The sequence below is a fragment of the Panthera tigris genome, chromosome D4 (assembly GCF_018350195.1).
Source record: "Panthera tigris isolate Pti1 chromosome D4, P.tigris_Pti1_mat1.1, whole genome shotgun sequence".
In the NCBI taxonomy this organism is placed as follows: Eukaryota; Metazoa; Chordata; class Mammalia; order Carnivora; family Felidae; genus Panthera; species Panthera tigris.
The window spans coordinates 70,423,261-70,442,431 of NC_056672.1; the positions used below are offsets into that span (position 1 = coordinate 70,423,261).

At 39.9% G+C, this 19,171-nt stretch overlaps 1 protein-coding gene across 1 annotated transcript in view; it reads right to left on the reverse strand.

The window, feature by feature from the left end:
- Positions 1–19,171, reverse strand: part of SVEP1 (sushi, von Willebrand factor type A, EGF and pentraxin domain containing 1) — a 201,310-nt gene that overhangs the window by 12,265 nt on the left and 169,874 nt on the right. The window contains exons 41-44 of the mRNA XM_042963841.1: positions 11,042–11,105; positions 7,659–7,832; positions 5,856–6,032; positions 1,699–1,869 (exon numbers count right to left, since the gene is read on the reverse strand). Coding sequence (XP_042819775.1) covers positions 1,699–1,869; positions 5,856–6,032; positions 7,659–7,832; positions 11,042–11,105 — 586 coding nt within the window. The remainder of the gene's footprint in view (positions 1–1,698; positions 1,870–5,855; positions 6,033–7,658; positions 7,833–11,041; positions 11,106–19,171) is intronic.

The following is a 19,171-nucleotide window of genomic DNA, read 5'->3' on the forward strand; positions in this document are numbered from 1 at the left end:
TTACAGAAGAGAAACAAAACCGAATCTCAAGATTCAGCGAGGGTTAACGTGAGGGTTTTGAGAAAGAGGCATACACAAGCTTGGGTAGTTCTGGGAATATGGCTTCCAAAATTTAATAACCTGGGGGTTCAGAGCAGAAGGGGACAAGGTGGTTTAGACCAAAGATAATCTCTTTTGGTCTGCCCCAGGGGAAATGCCTCTTCCAGAAGATGTGAAAATGCCCTTCCGAAGGTGCCCTTTGATGGCCAATGGCTCTTTGGTGCTGCCTCTTTAAGACACTCAGTGTCTTAAAACAAACAAGTGAAGACACAAACAAGCAAGCAAAGCAAACACACAACTCTCATTTGCCTTCTGGTTTTAAGGGAAACTTGGGCTATTCTTTGAAGATGTCACCTCCTCAGCTGCCCTCTCACGAGGAAGAGGTTGTACCTTCTCTTACATCTCGCCTGTAAGTGATCTCATTTCTCACTGCTGCTGTCAGACAATCTCCTTCCAGCTCTTGCACTTGCCCTTGCCTCTTTTGAGGTCATTCATTCATGGATTTCCTCAATTCTCCCACCCTCCCAGGTCATTAAAGACTTTGGCCTTTTCACCCCAAATCCAAATCCAACCATTGTTCACGCGGCTGTGTGAACAATCCATTCAACAATTAGATTATTCTTTTAGTTCCTGGGTTAATGTCTGTCATGTTCACTAGCATAGCTCCTGACTTTCAGTAGAATGGAACAATCACTATGATTTGTAAAACAAAACAAAACAAAACAAATCTGTTTTACTAGAAAAGTATAAGTTTTAGGACATACCAGGCTGCCTCATTGTCTATTTCTTTCAATTTTGTAGAATTTTAAGCACAGAACCCTCTTCCCCCAAGGGAGATTTTATTGAGTGCACATACACAATTCATCCTTGGGTTTGCCAATTCAGTGCACCAAATGAAGAGACAGCAGTGCTCACATGAACTCAGAGTGCTTGTCACCAGCCCCCAGCGTGGCCAGGGAGACCATGGGGTGGGCTCAGCTTCCCTGGGGCTGACTGGTACCTCTTCCCTCTGAATCTGCCCACTGGGGGGGCTATCCCGTCCCCAGCGGGGCTAGGGGTCTACCCAGGATGCGAGTGTGGAACTGGAATCTGCTGAAACACCTGAGCATCCGAGAGGTGTCCTCGTGGCTCAGACATGACACAGTTCCCCCTAGCAGCTGGAGAACACTCCAAGAGAGCACAAGCACTTCCCTGAGGAGCCATGATTGACTCAGGAAGGGGCAGTGTGGTGGGCCAGAGTTTTGTGTGAAAGCTTTTAAAACTCAAACCCAGAATGTTAAGGAAAATGACACAAATGTCAAGGGAAACGTATTTATTTTTAAAAATTTTTTCTTAATGTTTATTTTTGAGAGAGTAAAAGGGAGACAGAGTGCGAGTGGGGTAGGGGCAGAGAGAGAGGGAGACACAGAATCCAAAACAGCTCCAGACTCTGAGCTGTCAGCACAGAGCCTGATGCGGGGCTCGAACCCACAAACTGTGATATCATGACCTGAGCTGAAGTCAGATGCTCAACCAACTGAGCCACACAGGTGCCCCAAGAGAAAATTTAAAGCCAAGGAAAAAGAACAGAGCAGGCATCCTAGCTGTTGGCCTCCCCAGACTTCCATATACATTTCTCTACAGTTTCAATGAGAAATAACCATTCAAATATTGCCTTACCTCTGCAAACAGGAGGTGATGTCCAGGTTCCATTCTCTAGGCAAACACTCCTTAGGGGACCTTCCAACATGTATCCACTGTAGCAGGAGTAGGTGATCATGTCCCCATACTGATAACGCACGCCTCGAGTGATGGCATTTTCTACAAAAGTTGGTGGACCGCAAGATATTTCTACAGGAATACAAAAGCACAATTGAGCCTGTGCTACTAACCCAGCCAGCAGATGAGAGAGAACACAGTCTCATCTCAAAGACTGAATTAATTTCAAGAGCAAAGATCAAATAGCACCAGAGAGGTGGCTTCCAAGAGAACTTCAATGCAGGATGTTTATCAAATTACAAGAGGAGAAGCATGGGGACTATTTGTAGTCTATTGTGTTAGAGTAAAGATCATTAATTGCAGTATTGCAGATTCCATCAAGGCTGTTTTATTAGTGCCTAGAGTAGCAACTGACATGCAGTGGGCTCTTGATAACAAATTTGAAAAATGAGTAAATGAATGAATATTGTCTCTAGTCTCTAGAGACTCAATTTACACACTTTGATGAGGTTTACAACATTCAAGGTTTCACATCAGTTTCCTTCTTTTCAAGACTGTAAAGCAGTGACTTGTCACTTATGAAACGTGTGAGAATGAATGATATTTTAAAAGTGATGCATACTGTATATTTTTAATTTTTATTATTTTAAGAGAGAGAGAGAGAGAGAAAGAGAGAAAGAGAGAGAATCCTAAGCAAGCCCCACGTTTGGTGAGCAGCCTGATGCGGGGCTCGATCTCACGACTCTGGGATCATGACCTGGGCCAAAATCAAGAGTCGGACGTTCAACTGACTGAGCCGCTCAGGCACCCCCGTACTGTATGTAAATTTCAATAAAAAATCTTGTAACTAATTTTGCTTTAAGAAGCGTTGAGATAACTAGAGTCGTTCTGGGGAGGCTCACAAGACAAGGGTTGAATTAGAGTTGGTGCTCCAATCGATATCCAGTTTGTAGAAGTCTAACTTTTTGGATGACTCTCCCTGAATTGGCTTCTAAAAGGTGACCGTGGACATAATACCATTAAGAACTTGTCAGTGGAAATTAACAATGTGTACGATTTTTCTAAATTTTCTTTTCTTTCTAAGGTGGTTACAGACATTAATTAAACGAATCGGATATCAAATATATATTGATGTAAATACTTAAATCAAATATTTATTGGAAACTGGAAAAGAAATTGATGAAGAAAATGCTGCCCCTTTACTCAGAGTAGTGGGAAGAAGATGGGCAATTTAAGAGACAGCTGTCATAGAGGCTTGGAGACTATACTATGGGAAAATCAAGGTGAACGTCACTAATTATGCCTAGGACTGTCAAGATACAAATCGCAGTGACAGTAGCATTTGGACTAGGCTACAAAGCTTGAGTGGAGGCTATGAAGCTTCCAGGTTGGGGTGAATAGCATGTAGAAAGATCATGGTTGGTTCACCGAAGTGATCAAAGCATGGATTTCAAACCACCTATATGGGAATCACCTTGGGTTCACATTAAAAGTGCAAATTTGGGGGGGGCGCCTGGGTGGCTCGGTCGGTTAACCATCTGACTCTGGCTCAGCTCATGATCTCGTGGTTCCTGAGTTCGAGCCCCGCGTCGGGCTCTGGGCTGACGGCTCAGAGCCTGGAGCCTGCTTCGGATTCTGTGTCTCCCTCTCTCTCTGCCCCTCCCCTGCTCGTGCTCCGTCTCTCTGTCTCTCTCAAAAATAAGTAAACATTACCATTTTTTTTAAAGTGCAAATTCTGGGAGTTTCTAGCTTATGAGTCTGCATCTTACTACCCTTGGTGATTCCTAGACACACTGAATTTGAGTCGCTGACTCGTAAGGACAGATATCAGGATGAGGTGACAAAAAAATGAGGGAAGTTGTTGCTCATGTCTCTCAGGGAAGATACTTTCTTCTAAGCCAGAGGCTTTGCTTTAATAGAAAATGCAGAAGAGGGATTGAGGATAACAAACAATGGTAGAAACTGTCTCCTTCTCTCCAAGGCAACCCCTGATGCTCTCAAGAATATTGAGGAATAATTAAGCATGCACCAGAGTGCATGTCTCTCCTTGCTTTTTCTTCCAGTGCTCGGAGTGGTATTTTTCAGGGAGCCAAGACTGATGTGAGGGTATGCGTGCAGAAATCAGGCCACTTGGCCTGCTTTAGTCCAGGCTGGTGGTCGAGGCTTATACATACGTAACGCTTCCTATTTCACTTGGAGTAGATTTTATAAGACTAAAAGCATAGTATATGTTCCCTGGAGTCAAATCAAAATTCTTTTTTTTTAAATCTTTTAAATGTGTATTTATTTTTGAGAGAGAGAGGGAGTGTGAGGGAAGGGCAGAGAGAGAGAGAGAGAGGGAGACACAGAATCTGAAGCAGGTTCCAGGCTCCAGGCGGTCAGCCCAGAGCCCGGTGTGGGGCTCAAACTCAGGAACTGTGAGTTCATGACCTGAGCCAAAGTCGGACACTTGACTGACGGAGCCACCCAGGTGCCCTAAAATCAAAATTCTAATGCCGTAGTAGGCCGCTAGTTGAAACTCCAGGCACTTGGGCCATTGGTGCATCTCCTCCTACCAGGGGACACTGCTAACATACACCAGTTCATTTACTCTTCAAAGCAAACTTACAAGATAGCTATTATTGGCGTCACTAACACAGGAGAGCCCGAAGGTTCGGAGAAGTTAGGGCACTGGCATAAGTTCCGACTTAGAAAGTTTTGAGGATAGAATTCAAACCCAGGTCTTCTCTGCCTCCACAATCCCCATGGCCTTCACACTTCACAACTGGAGTGCAAGTGTTGTAAAGATGGACGCTATTGTAGGCATGATACAGTTGTCGACTATGTAGCCCAGTGTCTTGCATCTGGTTAGACTCGATGAGAATTTGTTCACTGACTGCTGCAGAGGGAGTAGCTTGGAGTACAAGGGAGCCGGAGGACAGAACGTTGGGCAGGGGAGATGTTTTAAGTGCAGGAAGTGTATGTGAAGAGATGTCAAGAGTTACCACAAGGCAATAAGAGATGCCGCCAGATGACGTGTGATGTATCACATGGTGCTAGCCTGGAGGGTCGCAAATTGTTTGGTTCCGGGACCCGCAGCAACACCCGGGGGCTTGTTCAAAAGGCAGATTCTTGGGCCTCGTTGAATCAGACATTCTAGGGTGGGGTCCAGAAATCTGTTTTTGGTTTTTTTTTTTTTAATTTTTTTTTTCAACGTTTTTTATTTATTTTTGGGACAGAGAGAGACAGAGCATGAACGGGGGAGGGGCAGAGAGAGAGGGAGACACAGAATCGGAAGCAGGCTCCAGGCTCTGAGCCATCAGCCCAGAGCCCGACGCGGGGCTCGAACTCACGGACCGCGAGATCGTGACCTGGCTGAAGTCGGACGCTTAACCGACTGCGCCATCCAGGCGCCCCCAGAAATCTGTTTTAAACAAGCCCTCTAGGTGGTTCAAGTTTGAGAATCAATGTGGAATCATTTTTGTATTGTAAAGCATCCACAGCCTATAGACTGGGGACTCTCAGAATATGGGGAAAATATGTTATTTTATTTATTTATTTATTTATTTACTTACTTACTTACTTACTTACTTATTTTAAGGTAGGCTTCATGGCCAGCATGGAAGCCAACATGAGGCCTGAACTTACAGTCCTGAGATCAAGACCTGAGCCAAGGTCAAGAGTCAGACACGTAACCGACTGAGCCACCCAGGCGCGCCTTGTTTTATTTTTTTAAGGAATCTCTATGCGCGGTGTGGGGCTTGACGTTAGGACCCTGAGATCAGGAGCTGCATGCTCTACCCACTGAGCCAGACAGGTACCTCAGAAAAAAATATGTATTTTAGATTTAATATTTTGCTCATTCCTAGAAGAGCAGGTTTTGAAAATCTCTTCAGTGAATTCTGGTCAGGTAGGTTTTAGCCTACTTCTGGAAAGATGGTTTCCTTTTTATGTTTGGAATGCAAAGATCTTTTTTTTTTTTTTTAATTTTAAAAATTGTCAACACAGAAGCTGATAACCACGATAACACAGAGACCTAAATACCTACATTTAAGTCACTTGATTCAAAATAATCTCACAAGGATGAGAAAACATTCTGCACCCATGAGATGAAATGGCTTCCACCTCCATTTACTTACTTTCACATTTGGCACTTGTCAGTGTCCACGTCTCGTCGGGGTTACAGGTAATGACGCCCCGGCCTTGGAGCAGGAAGCCTTCCCTACACTTGATGGACACGTTCTGATCAACGTAAAACTCCTTTTCAGAAAGCAGAGCATTCTCAGGAATCACAAAAGGAACAGGGCATGGATTTGCTGTCAAACAGAAAAAACAATGCTTACTGATATTCTCTTTTCGGATTTCTTCAAATGCAGAGTGTGGTGAGCCCTGTAGGAGCTGGGTTCACAGTTATGATAATAAGGCTTAAAAATATGGAACTTCAAACATTAAGAAAAAAACAAAAAAACCTCGGTTTGGGGGCAGGTGGGTGGCTCAGTCTGTAAGCACCTGACTTTAGATTTTGGCTCAGGTCGTGATCTCAGGGTTGTGAGACTGAGCCCCACGTCGGGCTCCATGCTTAGCAGGGAGCCTGCTTAAGATTCTCTTTCTCTGTCTCTCTCTCTCTCTCTGCCCCCGCTCTCTAAAATAAAAAAAAGGAGGGTGCCTGGGTGGCTCGGGTGGCTCACGTCTTGATCTCACAGTTTGTGAGTTCGAGCCCCACGTGGGACTCTGGTGGCAGCGTGGAGTCTGCTTGGGATTCTTTCTCCCTCCCTCTTTGCCCTTCCTTGCTCGCAGTTCTCCCCACACCCCCTCAAAATAAATAAATAAATATTTTAAAAAGTAGTGTTAAAAAAATAAAACAAAAAACAAAAAATATTTGTTTTGTATCCACATGACATTATTTTTAAGGATAAGATCAGTTAAGGTCTGAAAACCCCAAGTTAGTCAACCACTCACACATTGTCCTAAAATTCTAAGATGGGAAATTAAATAGTTGTTTGAAACGATGGCTCAACACTAGGGAAACAAGAGGTGTGCTAGAAATCATGGAGTGCATCAACATTCCCCCCTTTTTTTCATTTATATATATGAAGAAAAAAATATTAAAAATGCAGAGTAAATGCTTCTCGTTGTCACTTTACTCTCTTTAACTGAACATCCTACAGAAGGACGACCCAGAGAATTGGCAGACATTTCTAAGCAAGCTGATATTAACTTTAGACTTACACTACCATGAACAGGATATTAGAACTTAAATTGTAGAGTTTTCAAGGCTTATTTCTAAGAGTGGATTCATTTTGTAGGTCTGAAGGAAAAACGGCAATGATGATAGCACAAAGACTTCTCACTGCAAGTGTGTGACACACATATTAACATATATTTCAGCAGTTTTGGTTTTCCTGATTTTCAATGCGCACAAGAGGTATTTGTGAGTGAGGAAGGCATCAGCTGAGTCTTGAAGGCTCAGTTACTGCATTATAACACTTGAAACAATAACCAGAGCTCCCTCAGTTCAGATCTTACATGTGAATATTGTTTTCATTCTAATGCTTCTAACTAAATTAACTTCATTCATTATATATATGTATATACTTTATTATATTAAAATTAGACATTAATATATTCTTTCTTCACCCTTTTCACAGCCCCAGTCAAATTCATTACATACTTGTGTCAAAATTTTTTCATTAAGTTGCATTTTTTTATTAGTGCCTTGGACTACCTGTAATCATCCAAGGAATCTGACGAAAGCCAATTCTTAGGATATTTCAGATAATATAACTGGGTTTTAAAAATAGCCCACAGTATTTGGTTTGGATATACACTGATTGCTTTCTCTGGGTCAGTCTCACTCAGTGGAGTTTCCTCTGTTTCAGACACTGGGGAAATTAATCATGAAACTGAATCTGATTAAAACCTCTCTTAAAGTCAACACACACGTTTGCAGAAAGGAACTGGGTGGCTCCAAGCTCCGTTTTCAGTGCAGTATGCCTCAGGTGCTCCTTCAAGGCTGTACCCTCTGTTACAGGAATATACCACACTGGGTCCAGCAGCAGTGTTTTCGACTTTGGCTTTCCCGTTCAGAAACCCAAGAGGAGCTTCACACCTGGTCTCTGGAAAGAAAAATAAAAGCCTCATATTACATGCTTCTTCCAACCCTCTTTCCTTCTTCTGCTACAATTGCTAAAGGTACTCAGTGCATCATATAAAATATTATAGCCTGCTCATATGTGAGATACAAGGATACGTTTTGAAGGAAGAAAAAACCCCAGCGTGTCTAAGTTTTGGATTCATACATGCAGGTGGTTCAAGACTGGCATTTTGCCTATTGACTCCAGCTGTCTTTATGTCTATTGCTACCTTTTGTCATTACTAGTGCTGGGGGTATAAATGAGCAAGCCCTATCTCAGACCAAATGAATCAGAATCTCTGTGTTGTGGCCGAACTTCTGGTATTAAAAGCATCCCAAATGATTTCTAATGGTCACTCAGGGTTGAGAGCCAATGGATTAGACACTAACTGACTTCTCTGGGCTTCTTCCAGCCCGGTGAGTATTCCGTATACTGAGACCACGGATCTTAACTTTGGCTGTACCTTGGAATTACCTGGGAACTTTAAAAACATATTGATGTGGGGTTCCACCCCCAGACATTCTGACCTGATTGATCTGGGCAACGGATTTTTCAAAGCTCCCTTAGGGCATCCCAGTGTGCTGAAGGCTAAAAGCCATGGGAGTAACGCAGTGCTTTCAAACTAATGCGCACAGGAATCACCTAGGGATTTTGTTAAAATGCAAATTTTGGTTCAACAGGGTTGGGGTAGGGCCTGAGAACTTGCATTTCTTTTTTTTTTTTTTTTTTAATATTTTTTAATGTTTATTTATTTTTGAGAGAGAGACAGAGCATGAGTGGGGGAGGAGCAGAGAGAGAGGGAGACACAGAATCTGAAACAGGCTCCAGGCTCTGAGCTGTCAGCACAGAGCCCGACGCGGGGCTCGAACCCATGGACCGCGAGATCGTGACCTGAGCCGAAGCCAGACGCTCAACCGACTGAGCCACCCAGGCGCCCCGAGAACTTGCATTTCTAACAAGATTCAGGTGCTATTGATGCTGCTGGTCTGTGGGCCACACTTTGAGAATCATATTGATGTGAACAGGCTTCCCTGAAAACTGATAATACAGATATCAATATATCTAACAATTTCATAATTATATAAGAATTTTTCAAATCAGGTTGCTCAGTATGAGCACTTTTCCCCCACAGAAATATCTGTATTTTTTATATGCCTCAGAAAAAAGGTGTATAATAAAATATATAAAATATCAATAGTTTTTTTTTTTTTATCCATGAGTGGTGGAATTCAAACTATCATTTTCTTTTTGGTATTTGTGTTTTTTAACTTTCTGCCAAGAACTTGTGTCACGTATTTAGTAATTTAGAAAGAAAAAAACCCACAGATAATAATAGGATTCATACAGAACTTATTACTATCTTGCATTTCAGAGAGAGCAACTGTACAAACCATTGTCATTGCAGTTTGATTTATACCCGCTACAGAACTAAAACAATTCCCTCACCAATGCCATGGTGGGTTCCTATGCCAGATCTCCATGTTTCCTTTTCTTTCCTCTCTCCCATTCCCTGCAAATATGTTCCTACATTTTATTTTAATCATGAACGGCTGAGATTGAAAAAAAAATGCTATTATCAGGAATCCCCAATGATGCCTTTCTGTGACTTGAGATATCACTCAATATCTTTAAAAAATATTTTTCTGGGGCAGCTGGGTGGCTCAGTCAGTTAAAAGTCTGACTTCACTCAGGTCATGATCTCACGGTTCATGAGTTCAAGCCCTGCACTGGGCTCTCTGCTGTCAGTGCAGAGCCTGCTTCAGACCTTCTGTCCTCCCTCTCTCTCTGCACGCCCCCCACTCGTGCACTCTCTCTCTCAAGACATATAAGTAAACTTAAAAAAAATATTTTTCTGTATAATATATACAAGTTTTGGAGAACTAAAAATAGTCATATATTCTCCATTGAGTTCCAACCACACAATATTCCTTTAAGAATGTAAGATTCCTGTGTATATAAAATCAAATCATTACTCTACCCCAGAAGACATGTGGAAACAACCTTGAGTCCTAGCGGCAGCTTTGACACTAACTTAATTTATGATACTCGGTAGGTCACTTCACTTCTCCTAGTCCCCATTTACTTATTTAGTGAGATAAATAAATCTATCTGATCTTGGACTTAATCCAATCTAGTCCAGTTGAATCATCTAAGAAGCTGCTTGACTAGAATCTAAGAGGCCAATTCTAATTTGAAAATTTGATGATTCCCCACGATTATTAAGAAAAAAAGTTTAAAGCCTGCCACTTTGATAGGCTTGTAACTACTTGTATCTAAATATAGTTGACACTTGAACAACATGGGGGTTAGGGGCGCCAACACCCCATGTGGTCAAAACTCCATGTATAACTTTTGAATCCCCAGAAACTTAAGAAACCAATAGTCTGTTGACCGGAAGCCTTGCTGATGACATAAACAGTTGATTAACAAATATTTTGAATGTTTTAGGTATGATATGCTGTATTCTCACAATCAAGTAAGCTAGAGAAAAATGTTACGAAGAAAGTCCTAAGGATGAGAAAATACATTTACAGTACCAGAGTACATTTATTGAAAAAAAAAAAAACCCACATATAAGTGGACATGCATGGTTCAAACCTGGGTTGGTTAGGAGGTCAACTGTACATTGTCTCCAGCAGAGGGATCATATGGGCCATGTGTTGGGAATGAACTCATGTGAATGAACTCATGTCTTGCTCAATAAACTTGCATGTTCTCATAAGATGAGTTAATGCAAAATTCCACACACACAAAAATGTGACAGATGTGATGACAACATCACTAAAAAACTGTCAGTATTGGCTAGTACCGTCACCAAAAAACAATAGCGCTAAGCCTTCTAATTATAATTATTTGGGGGAAAAGCCCACAAAAAGAATGCAAATAAATCCAATAATGAACTAATTTCGAAACAAAATGTTTGCCATTCCCAATTTGGTAATTTTGTGCTCTATTCCAATTTAATCATTAGTTTCTACTATTATTTTTGACCCTTTTATTGGCTCGGGGACCTTGAGCAAAAAGCCCATAAAAGATTCTCCGACAGTTTACGGAGATGATTAAAAAAATTTTTTTTATTAAAAAACTGATTTATAAAGAAAATGTGGCCATGTTCTTATCATGTGTCACATGATATGGTATCGTTTTTTTTTTTTTTTTTTTTTAGGACTGCTCAGTGTCATTTGACTTACTTTTGCACACTGCTACCTCTCCACTCCACATTCTGTTCTTCTGACAAACACGTTCCTTGTTCCCCTGTGAATTGATGAGAAAAAGGTCATTGACAAGATTATACTCAGTAACGGAAAGATGATAAGGGAACACAAAGTAATCATGGCCATGAACTTGAATCTTCCAGCACTGGAATGCTAAATCAATTGATTAAATAAATATAGTTTTTAAGGGCTAGGTTTAGACTTTCAAAAATGCTTTCATCAAATTACTTCAAACTTCATACCCTGGCTGAGCAGTGTAATTAAAGTACAGATTTTATTTCACTTTCTACTGACCTGACATCTGATTATAACCAATAGCAAAGGTCGATCAAAAACATGTTTGAAATGTCAAAGAGGTATATTTGCTGAGTAAGTTTTAAAAATATTTTGAATTGAATTTATTTTTCAGTACCTGAGAGAGGTATGGCCAAGAATGTGAATTGGCATTGTTACACCTTATAGTTTTGAACATAAAACAAGTTAAGATATCTTACGGGTATGAAGAGTGAATTTTTGGCAATGTAACTTAACCATTAAAGATAAATTTATCCTGGGGCACCTGGGTGGCTCAGTAAGGTCAGCATCTGACTTCAGCTCAGGTCATGATCTCACAGTTCACGGGTTCGAGCCCCGCATCGGGCTGTGTGCTGATAGCTCAGAGCCTGGAGCCTGCTTCAGATTCTGTATCTCCCTCTCTCTCTCTGCCCCTCCCCCACTCACACTCTGTCTCTGTCTCTCAAAATAAATAAATGTTAAAAAAATTAAAAAAAAAAAAGAAAAAAAATAAAAATTTATCCTACTAAGGGCCCAAGCATTCAAAATTTTATTTGGGGTAAAAATCTTTCTAAAATGTATTTCCCTGCCTTCTTAAATAAAGTAAAATGAATATAATTTACTTGAAAAATTTTATGATTATTATTCTGAATATATTTTTGCATATTTTTCAATATCCCATAGCCCTTGATGGCTATATAGGCAGTTGGTCCTCTAGAGTTATCATAGGCATATATTGGACTAAGATTACTATTCTTTGACTTCTGGATATAATTTTTATGAGTCTTTGTTTCTTCCCTCTTTGTTGGTTATCTTTTACTGTAATCATCAGTGTTCCTAATGATAATGCTTCTCCATGCTTTAAATTCCTTAGCTACTATGGAAAAATGAGATAAATAAAATTTTGTAATATATGTTTAAAAAGATTAGGTTCTAAGTAAAGTTTTAGGGACCTTAATTCTAAGTCAGTATATGCACATGGATTTTGTCACCTGTTTCTTCATTGCTCAGAGCCCTTTGGATATCATATTGTCTTGAAGCTGTGTTCTACATTAGCAAGAAGTCTGAAAACGAGCTATTGCCTCTATTTTGGTTTGATCTGACTGATGCCTTTCATCCTTATTCTTTATCAAAGATATTTTCTTTGAGCTATCAGTTTATTGATAAATCTTTACCTATAAAGATTCCATTGGCTTTGGTGGAAGGTTACTCTCCTGACTTTCCAAGAAAATAATTGAATCAATTAAGAAAATGTTTCTTTTGATATACAGTCATTATTCTTTTTCTTATTGAAAAAAGTTATGTGTGTTGATTATAGAAATTTTGGAAAATACAAATGAAAAATGGGGTTTTTCAGGATTCTCCATCCAGAGACAAACACTGTTAACATTTGCCATGCTTTTTCTACACTTATATACTTACGTATGCACAGGAAAATGTGCTATTTTAGTTTGTGAGCTTTTATTAATTTTGAGGAAGTGTATGACAAGCCATTAAAGCCAGTTCCCTATTTAGGTACTTCCAGAGTGGACTACAGTCAAGTAGTTAATTTCAGTTAATAGTTGAGCATTTTCCCCACTATTTTTCCCTTCTCTTTCATCTAACGATTTGAATAATAAATATTCTGTTTTGACTATGCCAATTTTTAATTCCAACAGAAACTCAAATAAATCTATTTTCTGTAATTATTGATGTAAAAAAAAAAATCAAATGCTGTCTTTGGGCTCCCTCCACAGTTACACTGCGAATTTCATCATACTTTTCCTTTTGACTTTTTTTCTCTCTGTCCCTTTACATCTCTTGTTTTTGATGAATGAAGCTGGAGTTTTAGATCCAGATTAACATCCAGTTACTATTTTTGACATAGTGTTTTTGCATGATCAGCCATTAGGTTAGATACTTACAATGCTTTAGAATCATCACAACTACTTTATTGTTCACTAGTGATTTTATAAAATGACTAGCCCATTTTTGAGTTCTTTATTTTGATTTATTCCTCAATTTCCTATAGTAATTTTATTTCAAGAAGATTGCATGTGTGGTAAAATTTCTGAGACTTAGGTGGCTTAAGAAAGTTGTTTATTGTACATATAAACAGTAACTTACTTACAAAGCAGAAGAATTTAACATGACTGACATTGATTGTCCAAATTGCTTTGCCTGATTTGGGTACTACAAATAGTAGTAGGGATCACAGTAATTGCCCTATACTGAACTGGAACCATGCATAAAAGGCAGTGCTTGCCACTTTTTAAATCCTCAGCCCTTGCAGTAACCTTGCAAAGGTCGCTATCAAATTTCTAGTGTAGACAAAACAGAGAGGAAACAGCGGCAGAGAGGTTTGATTTGTTCTCTTAATACTTCTCATCCAGTGAGAGACAGAGCTTGTAACAGAGGTCTGCTGGGACCATGGTGCTATTCTTAACCACTTTCCAGCCACTGACCCTTGCCATCTGGAGTGCTTGTTAAAAATGCAAACCCTCGGTGCGCCTGGGTGGCTCAGTCGGTTAAGCGTCCGACTTCAGCTCAGGTCACGATCTCACGGTCCGTGAGTTCGAGCCCCGCGTCGGGCTCTGGGCTGATGGCTCAGAGCCTGGAGCCTGCTTCCGATTCTGTGTCTCCCTCTCTCTCTGCCCCTCCCCCGTTCATGCTCTGTCTCTCTCTGTCTCAAGAATAAATAAACGTTAAAAAAAAAATTAAAAAAAAATGCAAACCCGTAGGTCCTATTTTTAGAGGGTCGCAGCCTAGGAATGTACACTCCTTTTTTGAACTTCTCAGATGATTCACAAGCAACGGGTTCATAGACCGCACTTTGAGAAACACGGAGTGATGTCTCAGAGTGGTTCTCTGTCCTAGTCCTGGCCATACATTGGAATCACCTGGGAAACTTTTAAAAAGATGCTGCTGCCCCGGACCCAACCGACAGAAGTACTGAATTAATTAGCCAGGGGTGACAGTAGGTATTGGTAGCTTTTAAAATCTTGTCTCATGGCAAAACTCAAACACATGAAAAACGTAACAGTAGAAAGAAGAGTAACAAACTCCCACATAACCATCACCCCCTTACACAATTAATTCAAAGCCAAACTTGTTTCCTCTAAGCCCCACTCCCTTCCTAAAAACTCACATTATTCTACAGCAAATCCCAGATATCAAATCATTTAACAGTAATTATTTCAGTACGAATCTCTAAAAGATGAGGGTTCTTAAAACTATAACCACAATAACCAATAACATTATCACAGCTTAAAAATGACAATTCCTTAATATTAATCTAATCCTGTTAGCAAATTTCCAATTGTTGCATAAATTTTGTAACTGATTATTTTGTAGTTCAGTTGAATCGGGACCAAAATAAGTCTACCTGGTTTATATACCTTTTTAAATCTATAGGTTCCTTCTATTTCTCCCTTACACTGCCAACTTATTTGTTTTAGCAACTGGGAAACTGGGTCCTTTGTTCTGTAGCCATTTCTACAGACAGAATTTTGCTGATTGCTCCATGGTGGTGTCACGTAGCATGTCCTTCTGTCTTTGGTGTCGGTTGTCGGGATTTAGAGATTTTATAAGATTCAAATTCAAAAAAAAATTTTGTTTGGCGAGACTTTTTCATATGGTGTGTTTTTCCATCCAGAGGCACATAACATCTGTTTTCTTCTATTTTTTCTAACACCAGTAGCCATGATGATGACCTACATCCATTAGTTCCTAAGAACTGCAAACTCTGAGATTTAAATCCTATTATTTATTGACTGAAATACTTCTATAAAGGGAAGCTTCCCTCATCTACTACTGGTTTTCTAGTCATGCAGCTAGCCTGGAAAAGACAATTCTTCTTTTATTGTCTGTTTTCAAAATAATGAATTTGTTCATAAGCATCTTCTAATATTGGTTACCAACTAATTTTCTTTAGTGTCATTGTGAGTCTACTATTATTCATGACATATTTGATGTGTTTCAGTCCATTAAGTTACTACCTTATTGAAGCCCAAATGGTCTTATGTTGGCCTGTGGGAGCCTCATCCAGTTGACCCTCAAGGCTTTTTGACACGTAGGCTTTGATAAGTTCCCTGCTATCTCACAGGACAAGTTTTCTTAGCTAATCTTTTATATTTCATGTACCAGACCTGGCATTGGTTATTTCTGATAGTAACTGGACATTAACAATTTTTAAAAGTTTCTAAGATAAGGGGAGCCTGGGTGGCTCAGTTGGTTGAGCATCTGACTCTTGATTTCAGCTCAGGTCACGATCTCGCAGTTCATGAGATAGAGCTCCGGGTCAGGCTGTGTGCTGACAATGTGGAGCCTGCTTGGGATTCTCTCTCTCCCTCTCTCTCACCCCCTCCCCCACTTGTATGCATGCTCTCTCTCTCAAAATAAATAAATACACATTAAAAAATTTTCTAAAACAAGTTTCTAAGATGTTTCTAACATGTAGCCTAGAATGAGAACTATGGCTATAGCACTTCTTCTCAATTTTATAGTTAACACTAAGGTATTTGCAAAAATTTTTAAGGTAAATTATCTACTTCCTCAAATTTAATGACCCATCAAGTTGTTAAATATTAAATTTCAATTATTAAGTTTAAATTTTATACCACTTTACTTCTTAAGAAAATGCAAGATTAGTAATCTAACATGAAGAAATAAATTTCAAAAACAGAAAAACTCTCCAATTGTAATCAACCATTACATTATCCTCCTTCTTTTCTTTTTTTTAAAAATCTTTTAAGAAAATGAAATAAGATCCATATATGTCTAGTTCCAGTTTTCATGGACCTATGTTATGACAATTCTGATTGCATGCTCAAAAAATAATAGAACATACTATACAAATTTAACAAATCACTGGCAATGAATACTTCTGTAAAACCCCTATTTAAATACCATTACCACAATAAAAACAGGAAAGAAGTTTCCTGAAAAACCAGATGATGGCATTATGAAATATAAACATGTCTCTTAAATTTCAAGTTTGATGATATAATCAATCTTCAGCAAAACTGACTCCCGAGAGGAGGGGAGAATGGCAATGGAGGAGGACCCTAGACTTGCCTCATCCCGCACATACAACTAAATAACTATCAAATCATACTAAATACCGCCCCCCCCCAAATCAACTTGAACACTAGCAGAACAGCATCCACAACTTAAGGGAGAGAAGAGGTCACATGGAAGAAGGTAGGAAGTGAAGAAATACAGTTTGAGAGAGAAACAGATTGTGGTCATTGCAGTGGGAAGAAAGCTGCAGTCACAGAGAAGGGTGAGAGGCAGAATAGCATAGAGGGGAGTGCATAGGGAAAACAAATTCCCATAGCAATTGGCTTGGAAATCAAGAGAGCCTGTATTTCATGAGTTCTGGCAACCAGCAGGGCTTCAAGCCTGGAGTTGTTTTTTTTTTTTTTTTTTTTAATTTTTTTTTTAATGCTTATTTATTTTTGAGACAGAGAGAGACAGAGCATGAACAGGGGAGGAGCAGAGAGAGAGGGAAACACAGAATCCGAAACAGGCTCCAGGCTCTGAGCTGTCAGCACAGAGCCCGACGTGGGGCTCGAACTCACGGACCGGGAGATCATGACCTGAGCCGAAGCTGGACGCTTAACCCACCAAGCCACCCAGGCACCCCAAGCCTGGAGTTTTAAAGATCAGTATGCTTGTCTAGAAGAGCTCAGAGGACATTGGGGCTGCTCTTAGAGAGAAGGCAGGCAAACATCCTTGGACATACAGTGTGGACACAGTGATCTGAAGAATGCCTGGGGCATACAGTGGGAAGGTTAGTTGCTTATCTCGGACCATGTCCTAGAGAGGTAGTGCTCACAGCAGACCCATCTGGGAACAAAGGAACTAGCAGGTGCCATTTCCCTCCCCTCCCCTCAGCATAAGCCCAGAGCTACCTGCAGGAACCAGCACAGTGCTGACACTCACTGCCTAACTTGCTTACACCAAACCATGCCATCCCATACTCCAGAAGAACCCTGCTTCCCAGTCATGCTTGCCTCAGTCCCAGTGTAGCAGACCTCTCCCTCAGAGGAACAGTCTAAACCCCTGCCAACACCTCATCTCTCAATCTGGGAGTTTTGGAAGACCTTACTTCTGGTGGTGGTGGTGGTGACAGATCTCATTTCACAAACAGACCAGAACACACCTACTTAAAATGTGCCACATTCAGGTCAGGGACAAACACTGCTCACAATAGGCAAAGAGAACCTCTGCAGACCACTGGCCTGAAGTATAACGAAGCCAGGACACAAAATCAGAGCACATGCAGCACACATTGGAGTTACTCTCAGAAGCACCAGGCCCTGGGGAAAAAGGGACACTACAGTGCAGGGTACTACAGACCTCTTCTTCATAAAGCCATTACCCTCAAGAACAAGAGATGTAGCTGACTTTCCTAACACAGAGAAACTGGCACAGAGAGTTAGACAAAATGAGAAGACAGAGGAATCTGTCCAAATGAAAGAAAGGACAAGGCCACAGCCAAAGATCTAAGCAAGACAGATATAAGTAACATGCCTGATGGAATGTTTAGCAATGATCATAAGGATACTCACTGGACTTGAGAAAAGAGTAGAGGACATCAGTGACATTAACAGAGATAAGGAATAACATAGCAGACAAAGGGCTCAAAAACCAAAATGAGCAACATGCTTAATGGAATGAACAGCAGGCTGGAAGAAGCAAGGAAATGAATTAATGACATAGAACAGAGTAATGAAAAGTAATCAAGCTGTAAAAAAGAGGAAAAAAAAATAATTATGAAAAATGAGGACAGACTTAAGGAACTCAGTGACTCCATGTATTATTGGAGTCTCAGGAGAAGACAGAGAAAAGGCAGTAAAGAATTTATTTGAAGAAATAATATCTGAGAACTTTCCTAATCAGGGGACAGAAACAGATATTCAGATCCAGGAGGCACAGAGAACCCCCAACAAAATCAACAAAAGCAGATCCACGCTAAGACATATTATAACTAAAATGGCAAAATATAGTGATAAAGAAAAATATTAAAAGCAGCAAGACAAAAGAAGACAGTTACATACAAAGGAAATCCCATAAGGCTATCAGTGAATTTTTCAGCAAAAACTTTACAAGCCAGAAAAGAGAGGCATGATATATTCAAAGTGCAGAATGAGAAAAAGTCTACAGCCAAGAATATTCTATCCAGCAAGGCTCATTCAGAATAGAAGCAGAGATAAAGAGTTTCCTGGAAAAACAAAAATTAATGGAGTTTGTGACCACTAAACTGGCCTTGCAAGAAATATTAAAGGGGACTCTTTGGTTGGAAAGGAAAGACCAAAAATGACAAGTATGAAGGTAAGAAACACAAAGCAATAAAAATGAGTATTTCTGTAAAAGTCAGTCAAGGAACTCACAAAATAAAAAAGATATAAAATATGACACCATATACCTAAAATGTGGGGAGAAGAGGAGTAAAGAATGGGTTCAAACTTAAATGACCATCAACTTAATATAGAGTACTATATACAGAAGATGCTATATACAAACCTAATGGTAACCTCAAATTAAAAACCACTAATAAATATGCGAAGAATGAAGAGAAAGAAATCCAAATGTCTTACTAAAGAAAATCAGTAAAACATGAAAGAGAGAACGATAAGAAAGGATCAGAGAAAATCTTCAGAAACAACCACAAAACAAGTAATAAAATGGCAATAAATATATATGTCAATAATTACTTTGAATGTAAATGGACTAAATGCTCCAATCAAAAGACATAGGGTGACAGAATGGATAAAAAAAAAACAAAACCCATCTATATATGTTGTCTACAAGAAACTCATTTTAGGCCTAAAGACACCTATCAACTGA